The sequence below is a fragment of the Vitis vinifera genome, chromosome 9 (genome assembly GCF_030704535.1).
Source record: "Vitis vinifera cultivar Pinot Noir 40024 chromosome 9, ASM3070453v1".
In the NCBI taxonomy this organism is placed as follows: domain Eukaryota; kingdom Viridiplantae; phylum Streptophyta; class Magnoliopsida; order Vitales; family Vitaceae; genus Vitis; species Vitis vinifera.
Window position 1 is genome coordinate 10,929,947 of NC_081813.1, and position 19,825 is coordinate 10,949,771.

Here is a 19,825-nt window from a genome sequence, read left to right on the forward strand (position 1 = left end):
TTCAACGGGTACAGGTCAACCATCCATTAACTATAATATGTCTATGCACAAAGCCCAATAATTGAATATCATAGTATTGCAGCATCGAACCGTGCGACCTAGGCGACTCGGCCGGTTCTGGTAGAACTGCTCCTCTTTCGCGCCCCACAAATAAATTAAATACCTGATATTCACGTGGGGCTTTAGCCTTTTGGGATAACATTAAGGGTTGGCAATTATTATTTTTGAATGTAAGTTTGACATTTTCATGAATGTTATAAGACGTGGACTTTAAGTAGGTGCTTATTTTAGATATACATGTTTTAGGTACTTGATTATAGTTGGATATATTTTGAATGACATACGTTTCAAGGGTGCTCATTTTTGGAAACATAAGTGCCCTCCGAAGCTCTAAGTCTTTAGCTTGTTGAAAAGACTTAGGGCTTATTTCATCATTTAGAATTAATTGCGACCAATGGTTTTTTAATATTGTTTTCAGAGTTTAATCATTAACAAAACAAAAAGTTGTTAATGATGGAACAACACAAAAGGTTTTCAAAACGTTTCTACAAGAACCGACTCCCCTTTCGCACCCCCAAAATAACTTAAGTATGTGATATTCATATGGGGCCGTAGCCTTTTGGGATAATGTTAAGGGTTGGTAATTATTTTATTTATTTTTTAAATGTCAGTTTGACATTTTCATGCATGTTATAAGATGTGGACCTTAAGTAGGTGCTTATTTTAGACAAACATGTTTTAGGTATTTGATTGTAACTGGATGTATTTTGAATGACATACGTTTCAAGGGTGCTCATTTTTGGCAACGTTAGTACCCCTCGAAGCTTTGAGTCTTTTGCTTGTTGAAAAGACTTAGGGTTTGTTCCATCATTTCGAATTAATTGCGACCGATGGTTTTTTAATGTTGTTTTTGGAGTTTAATCATTAACAACACAAAAGGTTGTTAATGATGGAACAACACAAAAGGTTTTCGGAGCAGTTCTACTAGAATCGACTCCCCTTTCGGGCCCCCAAAATAAATTAAATACGTGATTCACATGGGGCTGTAGCCTTTTGGGATAATGTTAAGGGTTGGTAATTATTTTTTTTGAATGTCAGTTTGACCTTTTCATGTATGTTATAAGATGTGGACATTAAGTAAGTGCTTATTTTAGACAAACATGTTTTAGGTACTTGATTATAGCTGGATGTATTTTGAATGACATACGTTTTAGGGGTGCTCATTTTTGGCAACGTTAGTGCCCCTCACAACTCTAAGTCTTTTACTTGTTGAAAAGACTTAGGGTTTGTTCCATCATTTCGAATTAATTGCGATCAATGGTATTTTAATGTTGTTTTCGGAGTTCAATCATTAAAACCACAAAAAGTTGTTAATGATGGAACAACACAAAAGGTTTTCAAAGCAGTGCTACCAAAACCGACTCCCCTTTCGAACACCAAAATAAATTAAGTACACGATATTCACATGGGGTTGTAGCCTTTTGGGATAATATTAAGGGTTGGTAATTATTATTTTTGAATGTCAGTTTGACCTTTTCATTTATGTTATAAGATGTGGACCTTAAGTAGGTGCTTATTTTAGACAAACATGTTTTAGGTACTTGATTATAACTGGATGTATTTTGAAAGACATATGTTTCGGGGGTGCTCATTTTGGGAAACGTTAGTGCCCCTCACAGCTCTGAGTCTTTGCTTGTAGAAAAGACTTAGGGCTTATTCCATCATATCAAATTAATTGCGACCGATGGTTTTTTAATGTTGTTTTCGGACTTTAATCATTAACAAAACAAAAGGTTGTTAATGATGGAACAACACAAAAGCATTTTGAAACGGTTTTACCATAATAGACTCCCCTTTCACGCCCCCAAAATAAATTAAATATGTGATACTCACATGGGACTATAGCCTTTTATGATAATGTTAAGGGTTGGTAATTATTTTTTTTTTGAATTTCAGTTTGACCTTTTCTTGTATGTTATAAGATGTGGACCTTAAGTAGGTGCTTATTTTAGACAAACATGTTTTAGGTACTTGATTATAGCTAGATGTATTTTGAATGACATACGTTTTGGGGGTACTCATTTTTGGCAATGTTAGTACCCCTTGCAACTCTAAGTCTTTTGCTTGTTGAAAAGACATAAGGCTTGTTCTATCATTTCGAATTAATTGTGACCGATGGTTTTTTAAAGTTTTTTTCGGAGTTTAATCATTAACTACACAAAAGGTTGTTAATGATGGAATAACACAAAAGGTTTTTGGAGCGGTTCTACAAGAACCGACTCTCCTATTGCGCCCCCAAAATAAATTAAATATGTGATATTCACATAGGGGTGTAGCCCTTTGGGATAATGTTAAGGGTTGGTAATTATTTTTTTTTGAATCTCAATTTGACTTTTTTATGTATGTTATAAGATGTGGACCTTAAGTAGGTGCTTAGTTTAGACAAACATGTTTTAGGTACTTGATTATAGTTGGATGTATTTTGAATGACGTACCTTTCAGTGGTGCTCATTTTTGGCAACATTAGTGTCCCTTGCAACTCTGAGTCTTTTTCTTGTTGAAAATACTTAGGGCTTATTCCATCATTTCAAATTAATTGCAACTGATGGTTTTTAAATGTTGTTTTCGGAGATTAATTGTTAACAACACAAAAGGTTGTTAATGATAGAACAACACAAAAGGTTTTCGGAGCGATTCTACCAGAACCGACTCCCTTTTCGCGCCTCCAAAATAAATTAAATATGTGATATTCACATGGGGTTGTAGCCTTTTGGGATAATGTTAAGGGTTCGCAATTTTTTTTTTTTGAATGTCAATTTGACCTTTTCATGTATGTTATAAGATGTGGACCTTAAGTAGGTGCTTATTTTAGACAAACATGTTTTAGGTACTTGATTATAGTTGGATGTATTTTGAATGACATACGTTTCAGGGGTGCTCATTTTTGGAAACGTTAGTGTCCCTCGCAACTCTGAGTCTTTTGCTTGTAGAAAAGACTTAGGGCTTATTCCATCATTTCAAATTAATTGCGATTGATGGTTTTTTAATGTTGTTTTTCGACTTTAATCATTAATAAAACAAAAGGTTGTTAATGATGGAACAACACAAAAGGTTTTTGGAGCAATTCTACCAGAACCGACTCCCCTTTCGCGCCCCCAAAATAGATTAAATACGTGATATTCACATGGGGTATTAGCCTTTTGGGATAATGTTAAGGGTTGGTAATTATTTTTTTTGAATGTCAGTTTGACCTTTTCATGTAGTTATAAGATGTGGACCTTAATTAGGTGCTTATTTTAGACAAACTTATTTTAGGTACTTGATTATAGTTGGATGTATTTTGAATGACATACGTTTTGGGGGTGCTCATTTTTGGCAACGTTAGTACCCCTCGTAGCTTTGAGTCTTGCTTTTTGAAAAGACTTAGGGTTTTTTCCATCGTTTCGAATTAATTGTGATCGATGGTTTTTTATGGTTGTTTTCGGAGTTTAATCATTAACAATACAAAAAGTTGTTAATGATGGAATAACACAAAATGTTTTCAGAGCGGTTCTACCATAACCGACTCCCCTTTCACGCCCCCAAAATAAATAAAATATGTGATATTCACATGAGGTGTAGCCTTTTAGGATAATGTTAAGGGTTGGTAATTATTTTTTTATAATGTCGATTTGACCTTGTCATGTATGTTATAAGATGTGGACCTTAAGTAGGTACTTATTTTAAACAAACATGTTTTAGGTACTTGATTATAGTTGGAAATATTTTGAATGACATACGTTTCGGGGGTGCTCATTTTTGGCAACGTTAGTGCCCCTCATAGCTCTCAGTCTTTTACTTGTTTAAAAGACTTAGGGTTTGTTCCATCATTTCGGATTAATTGCGACCGATGGTTTTTTAATGTTGTTTTTGGAGTTTAATTATTAACAACACAAAAGGTTGTCAATGATGGAACAACGCTAAAGGAAACGTGTTCATATTTTTTATGTTTTCTTTTTATGAGTATAAATAAAAAAAGGAAGAAAATAATAAAAGATGAACCATCGTTTCATTCACCTATATTTTGAGGATAGTTTTTGTACGTCTCTCTGCTTAATGTTCAGTGAATCCCTCCCAGCACTTCATGTCTTAAGAAAGAAAAAAAGACAAAAGGGTAAAGAAATAAGGTATTAGAGGCTCATGAGGACATGCCACGTGTAGGGTGGTTGATAGCTAAATATTTCCAACAGCCTGCCTTGTCATTGGGTTTTGGGCAAGAATGAAAATATCTTATTTAAATTTTACTAGTATTTAAAATTAATTTCAATTTATTACAAAATCTAGATCTCATTAAGCAGGTTTTTAGTAAAATTTAATATTTATTATTTTAGGATTTAAGTTGACATTAAATTATATTATTCTTAAATTATTAACTTAAAATTTATTATTTATTTTTTACTCTTAAGTATTATGATTATTTGTTAAAATTATTTTTAAGTTAATAAATTGATATATTTACCTTTTTTTAGTTGTAATAAATATTTATCGTCATTAATTTTAATTATTATTTATTTTTATTAATTTTAAATAATAAATTTACTTATTAAACATTCATATTTTTAGTATTATGGATGTATAAGCTAATCTTAAAAATATTTCCAATAAAAAATAAATATGGAAGTAGAGTCATAGTTTTAAATATCTCCAAAAAAAAAAAAGAATCGTGATGTAAAGTGATGGCACTTAAATATGTCATTAGATGTAGATAACTGAAATAAAAAATATTTAAAATTAAAAATAAATTAATTATTTTGACTTAATACTTAAAATTATTTTAAATTTTAAATTGTGATATTAAGTTATCATATCCAACATACTTAATTTAATTAATAACTTAAATCAAGTGATTAACTCAATTTAAGTCATTAATGTAACTTATTGTTATATATATATATATATAACTTTCTACATATTTTTCCATCTATCTTTATGCAGCAGCCAACCCTAATAGAATTGAGAAGGAAGGCGTGGGGTGAGCATGACTTCCAGAGGAGTCAGCTTAGCCAAGGTAATACTCAGACCTTCTCTCATGTCCACCGGAGCGTTCAATGGTGTTGACAAGTCAGACCCTTGAAGCAGCCGACCAATCACCAAGGGTAACAATTTTAAGGCCATGGTGATCCTGGGCAAGATCTTCTACCAGAACCAAATGGGATGAGCTCAAAATGCTGCCCCAAAACATCTAAATTTGCATGGCTTGTCAGAAACCTCTCCAGTTGGAAATCTTCAGGGTCGGACCAGACACTGGGGTCACGGTGCAACTTCCACGCATTCACGAACAAGCGGGTGCCTTTTGGAATGTGGTAGCCAGCAACATGACAGTCTTCCATGGCTTCGTGTGGCACAGATAGAAGAACTGCTGTGTATAGCCTCAGGGTTTCCTTGATAACGGCTTGGAGGCTGTAGACACAGAGTCAGTGCCTCCCACCATGAGAGTCTGCATAAGTTTAAAATTGTAGAAATTTACCAAAAAATTGAAGCCATGACCCAAATGCATAAAATACCAAAAAAAAAAAAAAAAAAAACATTGAAAGTCTTGAAAAATATTCAACATAGCTTGCAAAACTAACTTCTTGTCAAATTCCACAATTATATATAGAAAAAAAAGAAAAAAGAAAAATATGACATCATTCTCATTGATTGATGATGATGGATATTTATATACAAATGTGTTTGAGTTCTACTATAATTCAAATTCTATCTAGCTTCTACTCTAATTCAAATTCTATATTCTATTCTAGATAAATACCAATATTTAAATTAAGGGTAACATTAACTTTTTCTAATATGCTCTGCAAGATGGAGCTCATTAACTTTCCCTAATATGCTCTACAAGATGGAGCTCCGATTAGAGATTCCAATTTTAGTCTTAAGAGAAAGAAAATAGAGATTCTAATTTTGGTTTTGAAAGAAAGAAAATAGATTACGATGTATTTGGTTTTTATGGATGGTGGTCTCCTTATTTCTGTGCAAGGTAGTCTCCCTGGATCTAGGGAGTAAGTAGATTCGACTTGGTGGCTGAAAGATTAGGTAAGAGTAGTGGGATATTCCTAAGTTGGATTTCCAAAAACTTTGAGGAACTTGGAGAAAGAAAGTTTGTTGAAGGAAGAATAGGATTATGAGCCTTATTTGACCATGGATGAAAGTTTCGGAAAAAATCGCCGAAATCGATGAAAATCACCGAGATATCAGTTATGGCCAATTAATCGACAACTTTTTAATAAAATAGCCCAAGACGGATTTTTTGGGTTACCGTAAGTGCAAGACTCGAACCTAGAACCCAAAACTAGTGCACACAACCTACTCACTAGACACCATTGGGCTAATTCATCTTTTAGTATATGATGTACATTAGAAGAATATATACTATGATAGTGATAAAAACAAAATATTTTAATAAATAAATTAATTCTAATTATTTTATTTTTAAATTTAATTTAATTGACAATTAAAAATATAAAATTATAGTGATAATTTTCTTAACTTTTTTTATATCATTTATATATTAATTAAATATAAAAAATATAAATATGAAAAAAAATTATACATATATCATCATTTATTTTATATCATTTAATACAATTGAATTAAATGGATCATAATTTTAATATTAAATATATTTTAAAATTAGACATATCATAATTAAATATCACAATATTATTGTGGAATAATATTTGATGTAATTTAATGATAAATGTACACTTATAAAATTCATATTTGTTTTATTGATATATACAATATTGTTATCAAATATGATAAATTTATATATATATATATATATATATATATATATATATATATATATATATATATATATATACAAATTTAAAGTGTCTATTATATTTCTAATTACATTTCTATAAGATTTTTTATTTTTTTTTAACATTTTCATGAGTTTTGATCAATTTTAAATTTATCAATATTTTTTATATCTAATATATCCCCGATATATCGGATATGCCAAGCCCGATATATATAAAAAATATCCGCTAATATATATGTAAAATCAAAGTACTGATATTTTCATCAATGTATTTGACATCAAACTATTTAATGTTTTAGAAGCTAATGCAATAGATGATATAAGAGGTAAATGAGAAGACAATATAAGGCAAATCTCAAGTAGAGGCAAAGGAACATGAGCATGTCAGTTTTCCCAAGAGATGTAAAAAAATAATCAAATCTTTGACAACTTTTGGAGAAACAAAGAGAGGTAGAATTGAAGGTAATAAAGAAGTACATATTAAATTAGGGGAACCAATACTAATAGGAAGCAAAGGAAAAGAAAATTATGGTAGGTTTGAACAAGGAAAATTTGGAGCTCTTGGTTGTAAAGATGTATTGAAATCAAGATATTGCATTGGAGACAGTAAAAAAAGAGACATTGAGGTTATGTTTGGTTTCCAGAAAATACTAAGGAAAAAAAAAATGTAAAGGAAAATGATTTTTTCATGTTTGATTGTCCTATAAAAATATCAAAGAAAATCAAATATAATTAAAAAGTAATTAAAAACTCATGTATTTTTAAATTATTTAATCTTTATATTAATGAGTTAAAATAAATAAAATGAGTTTGAAGTAACAAAAAAAATAATTAATCAACTTTTAATCTATTTTTTTATTTTCCTTCATTTTTTCTTTCCTTCTACTTTTTCTTTCTATTTTCTTTCCCTTGCATTTTTCTTCAAATTTTCTGGCAACCAAACATAGCCTGAAACTAGGATATTACATTGGAGACCATAAGGAAGGGGTTATTGACAATAGATAGGCATAACAAGGTCACTACCATTTGGTAGGGATAGGGGGAGACGTGCAAGGCCTAAGCCATGCCATGTAGAGAAAAAAAAATAAAAAATGTAACATATTATTTTCATTGATGATAATGGATATTTATACCCAAATACATTTGAGTTATAACATAATTCAAACTTTATCTCAAAATAGATAAATACCAATATTCTATTCTAATTTAAATTCAAAACAAATTTCTACTCTAATTCAAATTTTATATTCTATTTTAATTTAAATTATATATTCTATTCTAATTCAAATTGATATATAATAAATAGATAAATACCAATATTTAAATTAAGGATAACATTAATTTGGATTGTCCCCATGTCACTTGACTCAAACAATGGAAAAGAGGGGCTAGAAACAAATTCAGGGACCCCTAGGTTCAATCTATAGTGTACATACCATGCCATGTTATTCCACCACAATCTCAATCCAATTAAGCAAACAACTTAGAAACACTATTTTTAGTGATAGATATAATGACCAAAGAGGCAGAGTCGTCGGATGGAAAACGTATTCATATCATTATTTTGACGACTATAAACAAAAGGGAGGAGAATAAATAAAGATGAACCTCGTGTTATCTTCCTCCCTCTAGACATCTTTTTATTTATTTAAATATTGTTTAATTATTAAATTCATTAATTTCAACCGGAACAGGTCAACCATATCTATGCACAAAGCCAAATAATTGAATAGCATAGTATGGCAACATCGAACCGTGCGAACCAGGCGACTCTACCATTCCCCTTTCGTGCTCCAAAAATAAATTAAATATGTGATATTCACATGAAGTTATAGCCTTTTGGGATAATGTTAAGGGTTGGTGATTTTTATTTTTTTTTAATGTCGATCGGTTTGACCTTTTCAAGTATGTTATAAGATGTGAATCTTAAGTAGGTACTTATTTTAGACAAACATGTTTTAGGTACTTGATTATAACTGGATGTATTTTGAATGACATACATTTCGGAGGTGCTCATTTTTGGAAACGTTAGTGCCCTTCACTGTAAACCTTCCATTTTGTCTTTTTAGCACATGTGACACTAGGTGTTTTTCTATGTCTCTTTTGACTTGTTGTCAACCCTTGGTGGCCTATTGACATTCATACAGTTTACTTCTTCTGAGCTACTTTTTTGGAACCCTTTGTTGAGGGTTTATTTGGACTCTCACTATGACTTTGGCAGCCTCAAGTTACATTTAAGTTTTTCTTTTTTCCTTTTAGGTTAACTCATTTAGGTACCCGTTTAGGCTGACTTAGACACATTTGGCCCATTAGACATGCTTAACCCATTTAGGCATGCCTGACCTATTTAGGTACACCTAGTTCTTTAGGGCTTGCTCCAAGACCCTTAAGTCATTTGCATGACTTACATGGCTTACGTGACTTGCATGAATATACATCACGTACTTATATTTATTTATCTTTTTATTGATTTATTTATTGATGGATTCATTTCGTATTCACCTTTTATATATGGTCATTGTATATTTTTGTTATTATTATTTTTATTATTATCTTTATTATTCTTACCATTAAATTTTATTTTTGATTATTTTATCATCATTATTATTATTATCATTATTATTTTATTATTATTATGATCATTATCATCATCATTATTATTATTATTATTATTATTATTATTATTATTATTATTATGTTTTTATGTTTTTATTTTATTTTATTTTATTTTTATTTATTTTTTTTAAACGTTTATTTAATTTTATTTACTTAAAAAAAATAAAAGACTCGGTGGACTGCATGAGAAAGAAGGGTTTTTGTGATGGTAAAAATGAGGTTTTGAAAAGAGGGGAGACCAAGTTTCCGAGGGGTTTCTCTGGATGGGGAAGAGATGGAGGCTATTTCAGGGTGAGGAGTCTTGAGAGAGAAGGCAAGAAATCGGCATAGTAGAGGAGGTTTTCAACAGTGAGGAGTCTTGAGAGAAAAGCAAAGAAGAGGGGAGACGTTTTGAGGGAAGGGGTTTTCAGTAAGAAAGATTGAGAGGTTTTGTTAAAAAAAAAAAAGGAACGAAGCAAGAGGAGGGAAAAAAAAAACAGAGGAGGTTTTCAACAGTAGGGAGTCTTGAGAGAAAAGCAAAGAAGAGGGGAGACGTTTTGAGGAGGGGGGAGAAGAGGTTTTCAGCAAGAAAGATTGAGAGGTTCTGCTAAAAAAAAAAAAAAAAGAACGGAGCAAGAAGAGGGAGAGAAAAACAGAGAGAGGTTCTGATTTTTTTAGTAGAGGGAAAACAAAGTAGGAAAGGAAGAGAAGGAAATGAAAGGCTTTGAGAAAGAAACGAAAAGAAGAAAGGAGAGAATCTTCGGGGATTTTCAGAAAAGGAGAGGTCTCCATTGAGCAGTAGAGAAGAAGATCAGTTATCCCCTATCCATCTGATCACTTCCATCAAACACCGGTTTTAGCTAGATTATCTTCCTACTCCCACAGGAGAATTAGGATTCTGTTGATGACACATCCCTCTTTTCTGCAACCAGAGATCTTGGACTTCTGGAGGTTTTCAGATCTGGATGAGGGTGTCATGCCCATTAGCAGCTCCTTTTTTGGAAGGGGATATAGTCACTTGAAGCCGGGCTGATCTTGTTGAATGGGAGCACTCTCAGTTTTTGTTAAAGAATGGATGTATGATAGTGCAAAGCAGTTTGGTGGTGCAATCAGAAAGCTTGCATGATTGTGGTCTTATTCTTGATGATTTCCCCACATCAAGAATGTTGATACAGAGTGGTGCCTATCAGTTGTTCTTCATTGATTTTGAATTAAGCTTCATGTCAATCTTTCCAGTAGATAAAGTCGATGTCTTATATGTGCTTGAGTGGCCCTTGCTCTTAGTGCATTCTTCCTATGAGAATGTTTGAATTTGGGTCCAGCAAGTCATCCATTTGTAGCTAGTGTGTGGAAATGCATTAGGGAGTTGGTTATCAAAATCCAACTTGATATTATAGTCAATAGAAGGGGGCTCCTGTATTTAGGCCACCGCCAATGGAAGGGAGAGCATTCATAGAAAGGCTTCTGTCCAATAGAACCCTCTTTAGAAATCTGTGATGCGCCATTGCTCACTACATCCCCTTTATCAAGTCCATGAGCTATGAGAGGAGGGATAGCAAAAAGCTTTGCTGATGACCCAACTACAGTCAAAGGCGTAAATACTAAATGAAACTATTGTCTCCTGGGTATGGGAAAGACAATTCAGGCTGCGGCATTGATGTTTTCCAAACAGGAAATCTCCTAGAAAATTTGTGAATCAAAAGAAGTCTTGCATTGCCTTTGAGAAATGAGATTGCCTGCTTATTGTAGGGACCCCTCCCCTTGAGAAACACGTGGCACGCAGTTCATGGTGACGCGTGGCACATATTATCATCCGGACCATCATCATCCGGATTCCCCTAAAGGTATGCATGGTGCAGTTATCCTATCCGGACCACCTCAAGGAAAGCCAAGCCCTATCCAAGGAAGAGCAAACGACGCAGGCAGAGCGTAGACATCCGGATGGTCTCCACAACACATCCGGATGATCAGCATGAGCCATCCGGATATAAATCGTCTGGATGGTCAATTAAAGTAAAGCGAGTCTTACACGCAATCACAACAAGCAGCCATGACCCACATCCCATCACCTGCAGAGTGAGAAGACAAGGGGAAGTGACAGCAAGTCACTTCCCACGATCATTCTACATAATCACTGCCCACGATCTCTGACAGCCGCATCACCTACCATGGTTTCTGACGGTCGTTCGTAGGGCGATAATGCTCCTACTAACACCTATTGTCATCATCACAACATAAAATATCTCCTCACCATTAATGAGAGGAACAGTACCCCTGAAGCTGTATATATATACCTTCGCACGAAGAAGAAAGGGATCCCCTGGTAACCTCTTGATACCTAGTAAAAGGCCAACTGATTTATATATCTCTCTCTCACCATGGCTAACAAAACCATCGGAGGGTGCGTCCGGACACCCTGTCCGGATGCCTTTTGCAGGTGCAACCATTGAATCAAGAACCCCTTGTGTGTTGAGAATCACGTGTCCATCCATATAGCAGCAACGTGGACCACCGGATACGCGAGGCGACAACATTGGCGCCGTCTGTGGGAAAACTTTTACTTTTCATTCTGATTCAGTCACTAGCAAAGATGGCCACACCTTCCCAAAGTCGATCATCTGGTAGAGAGGAGGAAGATAATCACGAATGGCGTCAAGCCATCGAAAAAAGACAGTTGGCGAGCGAAAAACAGCTAAGAGCTCTCCTCCAGGAGACGGAGAGGTTAAGGGAAGAAAACGCTGTGTTACGCATTCAAGCCTCAACATCAGGACCTCCTCGTCGTCAGCGCTCAAAAGGCCAGGTGGCAAACTCAAGGCCAGAGCCAGAATCAATATATCCTGGGTCAACAGGAGCTGTCCCAGGAACATACAACGCAAGGCCCCATGAGCCACGCACACCCATGCCTCGAGCTCCCCGTGAGGAAAGCTCAGATTCCACTCATTTTTCAGCAAAAAGACAACGTGATAGAAAATCACAGTTGTCAAGTTCTATGCGCGCAAGACTAGGCCCACAAGAGCCTGGGAGATCAAGGCCACCAGTAGCCACAACCCGGGCGCCACGCCCCGATCCTATGATCGCTCCCATGGTGCAGAACGTACCTCCGCATCGTGACCCCATGGTCACCCCAGCGATGCGGAACGTTCACTCACACCTAGCGGAACGACCGGCTGGGAAAAACCTCCCAAACGAGCCACCCATTAGCTCAATCAGCAAAAGGCTGGATGACATGCTCTCCACGCCCTTTTGCTCTCATATCACCCATTACGAACCCCCAAGGGGATTCCTCGTACCAAAGTTTTCCACATATGATGGGACCAACGACCCCTTCGATCACATCATGCACTATCGACAGCTTATGACGCTCGATATTGGCAACGATGCATTGTTATGCAAAGTATTCCCCGCCAGCCTTCAAGGGCAGGCCCTCTCATGGTTTCATCGCCTACCTCCTAACTCTATTGACAATTTCAGGGACCTCTCTGAAGCATTCGTGGGACAGTACTTGTGCTCTGCTCGACACAAGCAGAATATCAGCACCCTCCAGAACATAAAAATGAGAGACAACGAATCCTTGAGGGAATTTGTGAAACGATTTGGCCAAGCCGTACTCCAAATAGAGGTTTGCAGCATGCTGTCCTACAGATCTTCAAAAGAAGCATCTGTCCAGGCACCCCATTTTTCGAATCGCTGGCAAAAAAACCTCCTACAACGATGGACGATTTGTTCAGACGTGCTAACAAATATTCAATGCTCGAAGATGACGTACGTGCAGCCACTCAGCAAGTTTTGGTCGCCGGACGGGCTTCTAGAGATAACGCGGACAGACATGCCAAACCTCCGGACCGGCCAAAACCAGTTGACCGGAGGCAGGACGGGCCGAGTCGTCCGGATAGGCCGCCCATCACACCCCTATCCATATCATACGAAAAGCTTCTCCCAATGATCCAAGGCTTGTCCGACTTCAGGTGGCCTAGACTCCTCGAAACGGACCCATCTATAAGAGACCGCAGCAAGAAATGCGCCTTCCACAAAGACCATGGTCATACAACGGATACATGTCGGTCCCTCCAGTATCTAGTTGAAAGGCTCATCAAAGCAGGACATTTAAAACAGTACCTCCGCTCAGATACTGGAGGAAGGGACGTATCTCAGCATCATAACTCTGGGGCCCCGAGGGCCCCAGTCGCCCCCAAGGCTGTCATAAACTATATCAATGGGGGCCCGTCTGACGAGGAATACGATTCCAGGCGTAAAAGGCAGAAATTGCTGCGGGCCGCGTCAATACGCGAACGCATTAATTCCATCCGGCCGGGTCTTACTGGAGAGGCCCTCGTCCCATAGATGGGACAATCATTTTCCCACCAGTAGATCCCACCCGGACGCTACAGCCACATCGCGACGCCCTCATCCTCTCCCTAGAAATAGGAGATTTCGATGTAAGGCGTATCTTGGTTGACCCAGGCAGTTCAGCCGATCTGGTACAAGCATCAGTCATTGGCCATATGGGACATAGTCTCGCGGGTCTCGAAAACCCCGGACGAATCTTATCCGGATTCAACGGATCATCAACCACGTCCTTAGGAGACATTATACTGCCGGTCCAAGCTGGCCCAGTCACTCTCAACGTGCAATTCTCAGTGGTACAAGAGTTATCACCCTTCAATGTCATCTTGGGACGCACATGGCTTCACTACATGAAAGCCATCCCGTCCACATATCATCAAATGGTGAGTTTCCTCACCGACGAAGGGCAAACTGACTTGTATGGCAGCCAGTTAGCCGCTCGTCAGTGCTATCAAATAGCACGTGAGGCAGTCGCTAACCAGGAGGATGCATCTCCCCCTGAGCCTAGCATTGCACACGACCAATAGCAATTATTGGGTCCGGCGGACAAAGATCCCCCGGCAGCGGATCCCTTACAAACAATCCAAATCTCAGAAGAGAATGATCACCTCACGAATATCAGTTCCCTCATGACGCAAGAAGAAACTCAGAGCATACAAAATATCCTTCGAAGCAACCATGACATCTTCGCATGGACACATTCGGATATGAAAGGAATTCATCCCTCTATTGCCTCTCACAAGCTTAACGTCTTTCCAGCAGCCAGACCCATTCGACAGAAGATTAGACGCTTTCATCCGGATAGACAAAAAGTTATCCGAAATGAAGTTGACAAATTGCTGGAAGCCGGATTCATCAGAGAAGTATCTTATCCGGATTGGTTGGCAAATGTAGTGGTGGTACCAAAGAAAGAGGGCAAATGGCGAGTCTGTGTTGATTACACCAATCTCAATAACGCATGTCCAAAAGACAGTTTTCCATTACCACGAATAGATCAAATTATGGATTCCACTTCCGGGCAAGGGATGCTCTCTTTCTTGGATGCCTTCTCCGGATATCACCAGATTCCCATGTCTCCGGATGACGAAGAAAAGACAGCATTCATAACACCACACGGCCTCTATTGCTATAAAGTCATGCCATTCGGACTCAAAAATGCTGGCGCCACTTATCAAAGATTGATGACCAAAATCTTCAAACCTCTGATAGGCCACTCAGTAGAGGTATATATTGACGATATCGTGGTTAAAAGAAAAACTCGAGAACAGCATATCCTTCATTTGCAAGAAGTTTTTCACCTCTTACGAAGGTATGGCATGAAGCTAAATCCTTCTAAATGCGCCTTTGGCGTAAGTGCTGGCAAATTTCTAGGATTTATGGTCAGCCAAAGGGGCATAGAAATCAGCCCGGATCAAGTCAAGGCAGTTATGGAAACACCTCCTCCCAGGAACAAGAAGGAGATACAACGTCTCACAGGCAAGCTCGTTGCGTTAGGACGTTTCATAGCACGCTTTACCGATGAGTTGCGACCCTTCTTCTTGGCAATACGAAAAGCTGGAGCACATGGGTGGACGGACAGTTGCCAAAGCGCTTTGGAAAGGATTAAGCATTGTCTTATGCAACCACCCATCTTGAGCAGCCCCATCCCAAAAGAGAAACTATACATGTATCTGGCAGTCTCAGAATGGGCAATCAGCGCCGTCCTATTCCGCTGCCCTTCACCAAAGGAGCAGAAACCTGTCTACTATGTCAGCAGGGCATTGGCAGATGTAGAAACCAGGTATTCAAAAATGGAGCTAACAGCCTTAGCTCTTCGAAGTGCTGCCCAAAAGCTCCGCCCCTATTTTCAAGCCCACCCAGTGATTGTACTAACCGACCAACCCCTTCGTAGCATTCTGCACAAACCAGATTTAACGGGGCGAATGCTACAATGGGCCATCGAATTGAGCGAATTTGGAATCGAATTCCAACCCAGATTATCCAAAAAAGGCCAAGTAATGGCCGACTTCGTGCTCGAATATTCACGAAGACCCAACCAGCACCACGAGTCAAGTGAACAGGAGTGGTGGACACTACGAGTTGACGGAGCCTCACGCTCATCGGGCTCTGGAGTTGGGCTCTTACTACAGTCCCCAACTGGGGAACACCTGGAGCAAGCCATCCGGCTGGGATTCTCCGCGTCTAACAATGAAGCAGAATACGAGGCCATCCTGTCCGGATTGGACCTCGCCCTTGCGCTATCCGTCTCCAAACTTCGGATCTACAGCGACTCGCAGCTAGTGGTGAGGCATGTCCAGAAAGAATATGAGGCTAAGGACTCACGCATGGCGCGATACTTGGCCAAAGTAAGAAGCACCTTACAGCAATTCACCGAGTGGACAATCGAAAAAATTAGGCGAGCTGACAATAGGCACGCTGACGCTTTGGCCGGCATAGCTGCCTCCCTCCCTATCAAAGAAGCCATTCTACTGCCCATACATGTGCAAGCCAATCCCTCTGTCACAGAAGATTCCACTTGCAACACCATTGAGGCAAACCAAACGGATCATCAAGAATGGACGCATGATATTGCAGAATATCTCCGGACAGGCACTTTACCTGAAGATCCTAAACAAGCGCACAAAATCCGGGTGCAAGCTGCCCGTTTCACCCTGATCGGGGGGCACCTATACAAGCGATCCTTCACAGGACCTTATCTTCGCTGTCTTGGGCATTCAGAGGCCCAGTATGTGCTAGCTGAATTACATGAAGGAATATGCGGAAATCATACGGGAGGACGATCCCTAGCACATAGAGCTCATTCACAAGGGTACTATTGGCCAACAATGAAGAAAGACGCGGCAGCATATGTCCAAAAGTGCGATAAATGTCAAAGATACGCTCCCATTCCACGCATGCCATCAGCCGCATTAAAATCGGTCTCAGGCCCATGGCCTTTCGCGCAATGGGGCATGGACATTGTGGGACCCCTCCCAGCAGCACCTGCCCAGAAGAAATTCCTCCTTATCGCCACTGATTACTTCAGTAAATGGGTAGAAGCTGAAGCATATGCAAGCATCAAAGATAAAGATGTCACCAAATTCGTATGGAAGAACATTGTTTGCCGCTTTGGAATTCCCCAAATCATCATAGCTGACAATGGTCCACAATTTGACAGTATTGCATTCAGGAATTTCTGTTCGGAATTGAATATCCGGAATTCATACTCCACGCCACGTTATCCTCAAAGCAATGGCCAGGCGGAAGCCACAAACAAAACTCTAATCAATGCCTTAAAGAAAAGGCTGGAGCAAGCCAAAGGGAAGTGGGTGGAGGAACTACCCGGCGTCCTGTGGGCCTATCGAACCACACCCGGACGGCCGACAGGAAACACTCCTTTCGCCCTCACATATGGAATGGACGCAGTCATTCCCACTGAAATAGGCCTTCTTACTACCCGGACCGATGCAGCAAAACAAGAAGCTGTCAACACGGAACTAGGAAGAAATTTGGACTGGGCAGACGAAGTCAGAGAAAGCGCGGCCATCCGGATGGCAGATTATCAACAAAGGGCATCGGCGCATTACAATCGAAAAGTCAAGCCCAGAAACTTCAAAAATGGTACGCTAGTACTTAGAAAAGTTTTTGAAAATACTGCTGAAGTAGGCGCGGGAAAGTTCCAAGCCAATTGGGAAGGACCCTACATAGTGTCTAAGGCAAACGAAAATGGAGCCTATCATTTACAAAAGCTAGATGGCACTCCGTTACTCAGACCATGGAATGTGTCCAATTTAAAGCAGTACTATCAGTAAAAAGTATACACAAGTGCAAATGAGAAAGAAATATATTTTTATTGATATAAATAGATGTAATTACAAAGAGATCTCCGGACCACAAAAAGACAGAAGGAAAAATTACAGCAGAAAAATTGCAAAAAGAGATAACTATCAGGGAGCGGGCTTCTCATATAGCTTCTTTTCTTCACCCGGAGGAATTGAAGGGGTATCTCGCTTGATGCCGTTCTTCTTCATGCAGTAGCGATACCCAAAGATAAACGTATCATCCACTTGCTGCTGGTAGTCCGCTGCAAGTTCCTCCCTTTCCGCAGCAAACTCCCGTTCAAGTTCCTCTTTTTGCACATCCAGGCGCAGCTGCAAGTCTTCCTTCTGTTTCTTTTCATTCGATACCTCGGTCCGGAGTTGACTCACTTCATCCCTCAGCCGGGCTGCCTCACCCTCCACCTCATGTAGGCGACCCGCAGTTGATTCTTCGCGACTCTTCGCCTCAGCCAGCTCCGCTCGGAGGGCTTCATTTTCCTCTCGCATGGTGGATAAATTGGCCTCAGCCTCCTCCATTCTCAGACGCAGCTGATTTTCAATCTCTTGGCGCCGAGAGGAGAAGGTCCTCATATAGTCTGCAGTCTGCAGCAACTGAGTAAAAAGATCGTGTTGTTGAGACATGCTGCGGAGGCCCCTCACCAGCTGACACGCAAACAAGAAAAGCAAAAACATAAATCATACTACAACAAACACATCAGTGCAACAAAAAATCAAAAAGCAAAAACACAAGACAACGGTGTACCGTTTCTATCATATCAAACATCTTAGCAGAGGGCTTGATGGCTTTCCAGTCAGGAGTAATCTGCTTTAACTTAACTTCCAACTCCGCGTAGCTGAAAGGGCTAGCAGGAGCGGCATCGTCAGCAGATTCCTCCTCAGAGGAGGAAGCAGAAGGTAACTCTTGTCCCGGAATCGGAACCCCCATATCTTCGTTCGGACACATAGGTCCGGATTCATCCTCAGCCGGAATTATTGCCTGGGCGGCTGAGGTCTCAGTAGCCATCTCCACCTCGCCTCCATCCGGATGAACGTCATGGGCAGAAGCGCAGCTAATTTCAATCTCTTGCTGCCGCTCTTGAAGCCGCTCAAAGAGTCCGGACTGTAGATTGCGCGTCAAACGCGGCTTCTTGAGAGGAGGCCCTTTCACCAGGACGATGGCCAGGCGATCCGGGTCGTCGGAAGGCTGACTTTGGCTTTTTGCCCCCGCTTCCTCCAACGGGGCCGTTTCAGCTACATCAGCATCCGGATTAAGGTTGCCCGGATGGTTGATAGATGCAGCTTCCTCAGCCACGTTAGCCAGACGCGCAGCCGCGACTAAGGAAGGACCCGAATGATTCAACCCCGACATGCGTCCGGGGCCGCTTGAGATAGAGTGCGGAGCAGCATTTACTGGCTCCTCTATCATTACTTCCCCCTCATAGGTAGTTTGTGGAGGAGGGAACTCCTTGGGAGGAGTGGGTTCCTTCACATCCTTCCCATGCTTCTTCACTAGCTTCCCCCTCTTGCCTGGAATTTTCTTTGAAGGAGGGTCCGGCCCCCCCTTCTGTCCGGGAGCCTTCCGGATAGTGCCTTCAGTTTTTTTCTGATCTCTATCCTCCAGGAGCTTTCGCCGCCTTTCAGCGTCAGCCTCTTTAGCTTCCTGATAGAGGGGGAGCTCCTTCACTGTATAATGCTCCCCAGGCACTATCTCATCCTTTGCCAGTTTCCTAGGAAGAATATTGATAACATATTCCTGGGGCTCCCGGACGACCTCTATCAAATTCAGCGCGGAAAGCAATGTTTTGTAGGCCCTCTCCTTGGGATCTATTTCGAATAATTTGCAGACGCAGGCAAAGGACGCCTTTTCCACCCAATCCACAAGGTGGCCCCTCAATTCCAGACCTGCATTAACAGCAACAAAAGGTGAGAATTCCGTCCGGAAAAATCAAAAAAATCAGCAAAGCAAAATCCGGACAAAAAATCGCAAAACAAGATTACCCGGAATTTTTAAGGTATAATTTGGAGAAAAAGGCCTCGACGGATTCTGCGATAGCCCCGCCCATCCACCCCGGACTGCCACCAGCCCCCTCGCCCCTTCCTTTGTCGAATCTGGCAGCTCTGTTACCATTTGAAGGGATGGCAGGTGCGCGGACACACTGAAGATATCAGTCTTTGCTTTCTTCAGGGAATAGACAAAGAACACTTCCAGTAGCGTCAGGTCGAGGCTGTACAGCATGTTGATGATGCTGCATCCCATCAGCACCCGGACAAGGTTGGGATGAATAAA

General features: G+C 39.7%; 1 protein-coding gene across 1 annotated transcript; it reads right to left on the reverse strand.

Moving 5' to 3' along the window:
* Positions 1 to 5,144: 5,144 nt before the first annotated feature.
* On the reverse strand, positions 5,145 to 18,907 carry LOC132254273 (xanthotoxin 5-hydroxylase CYP82C4-like). Its single transcript, XM_059739566.1, has 2 exons — positions 18,627 to 18,907; positions 5,145 to 5,439 (listed from the first exon to the last, which is right to left on the reverse strand). Exons 1-2 carry the CDS (start codon positions 18,905 to 18,907, stop codon positions 5,145 to 5,147), a joined length of 576 nt encoding a protein of 191 aa, XP_059595549.1.
* Positions 18,908 to 19,825: the final 918 nt, after the last annotated feature.

Excerpts from the sequence above, each read along its gene's own strand:
- LOC132254273 (XM_059739566.1), bottom strand. The coding sequence starts at position 18,907 with ATGTCGGGGTTGAATCATTCGGGTCCTTCCTTAGTCGCGGCTGCGCGT. Across the intron at positions 5,440-18,626 it reads GAGCGGCTTCAAGAGCGGCA|CCTCCAAGCCGTTATCAAGG; the intron begins GCAAGAGATTGA and ends CTGTGTCTACAG.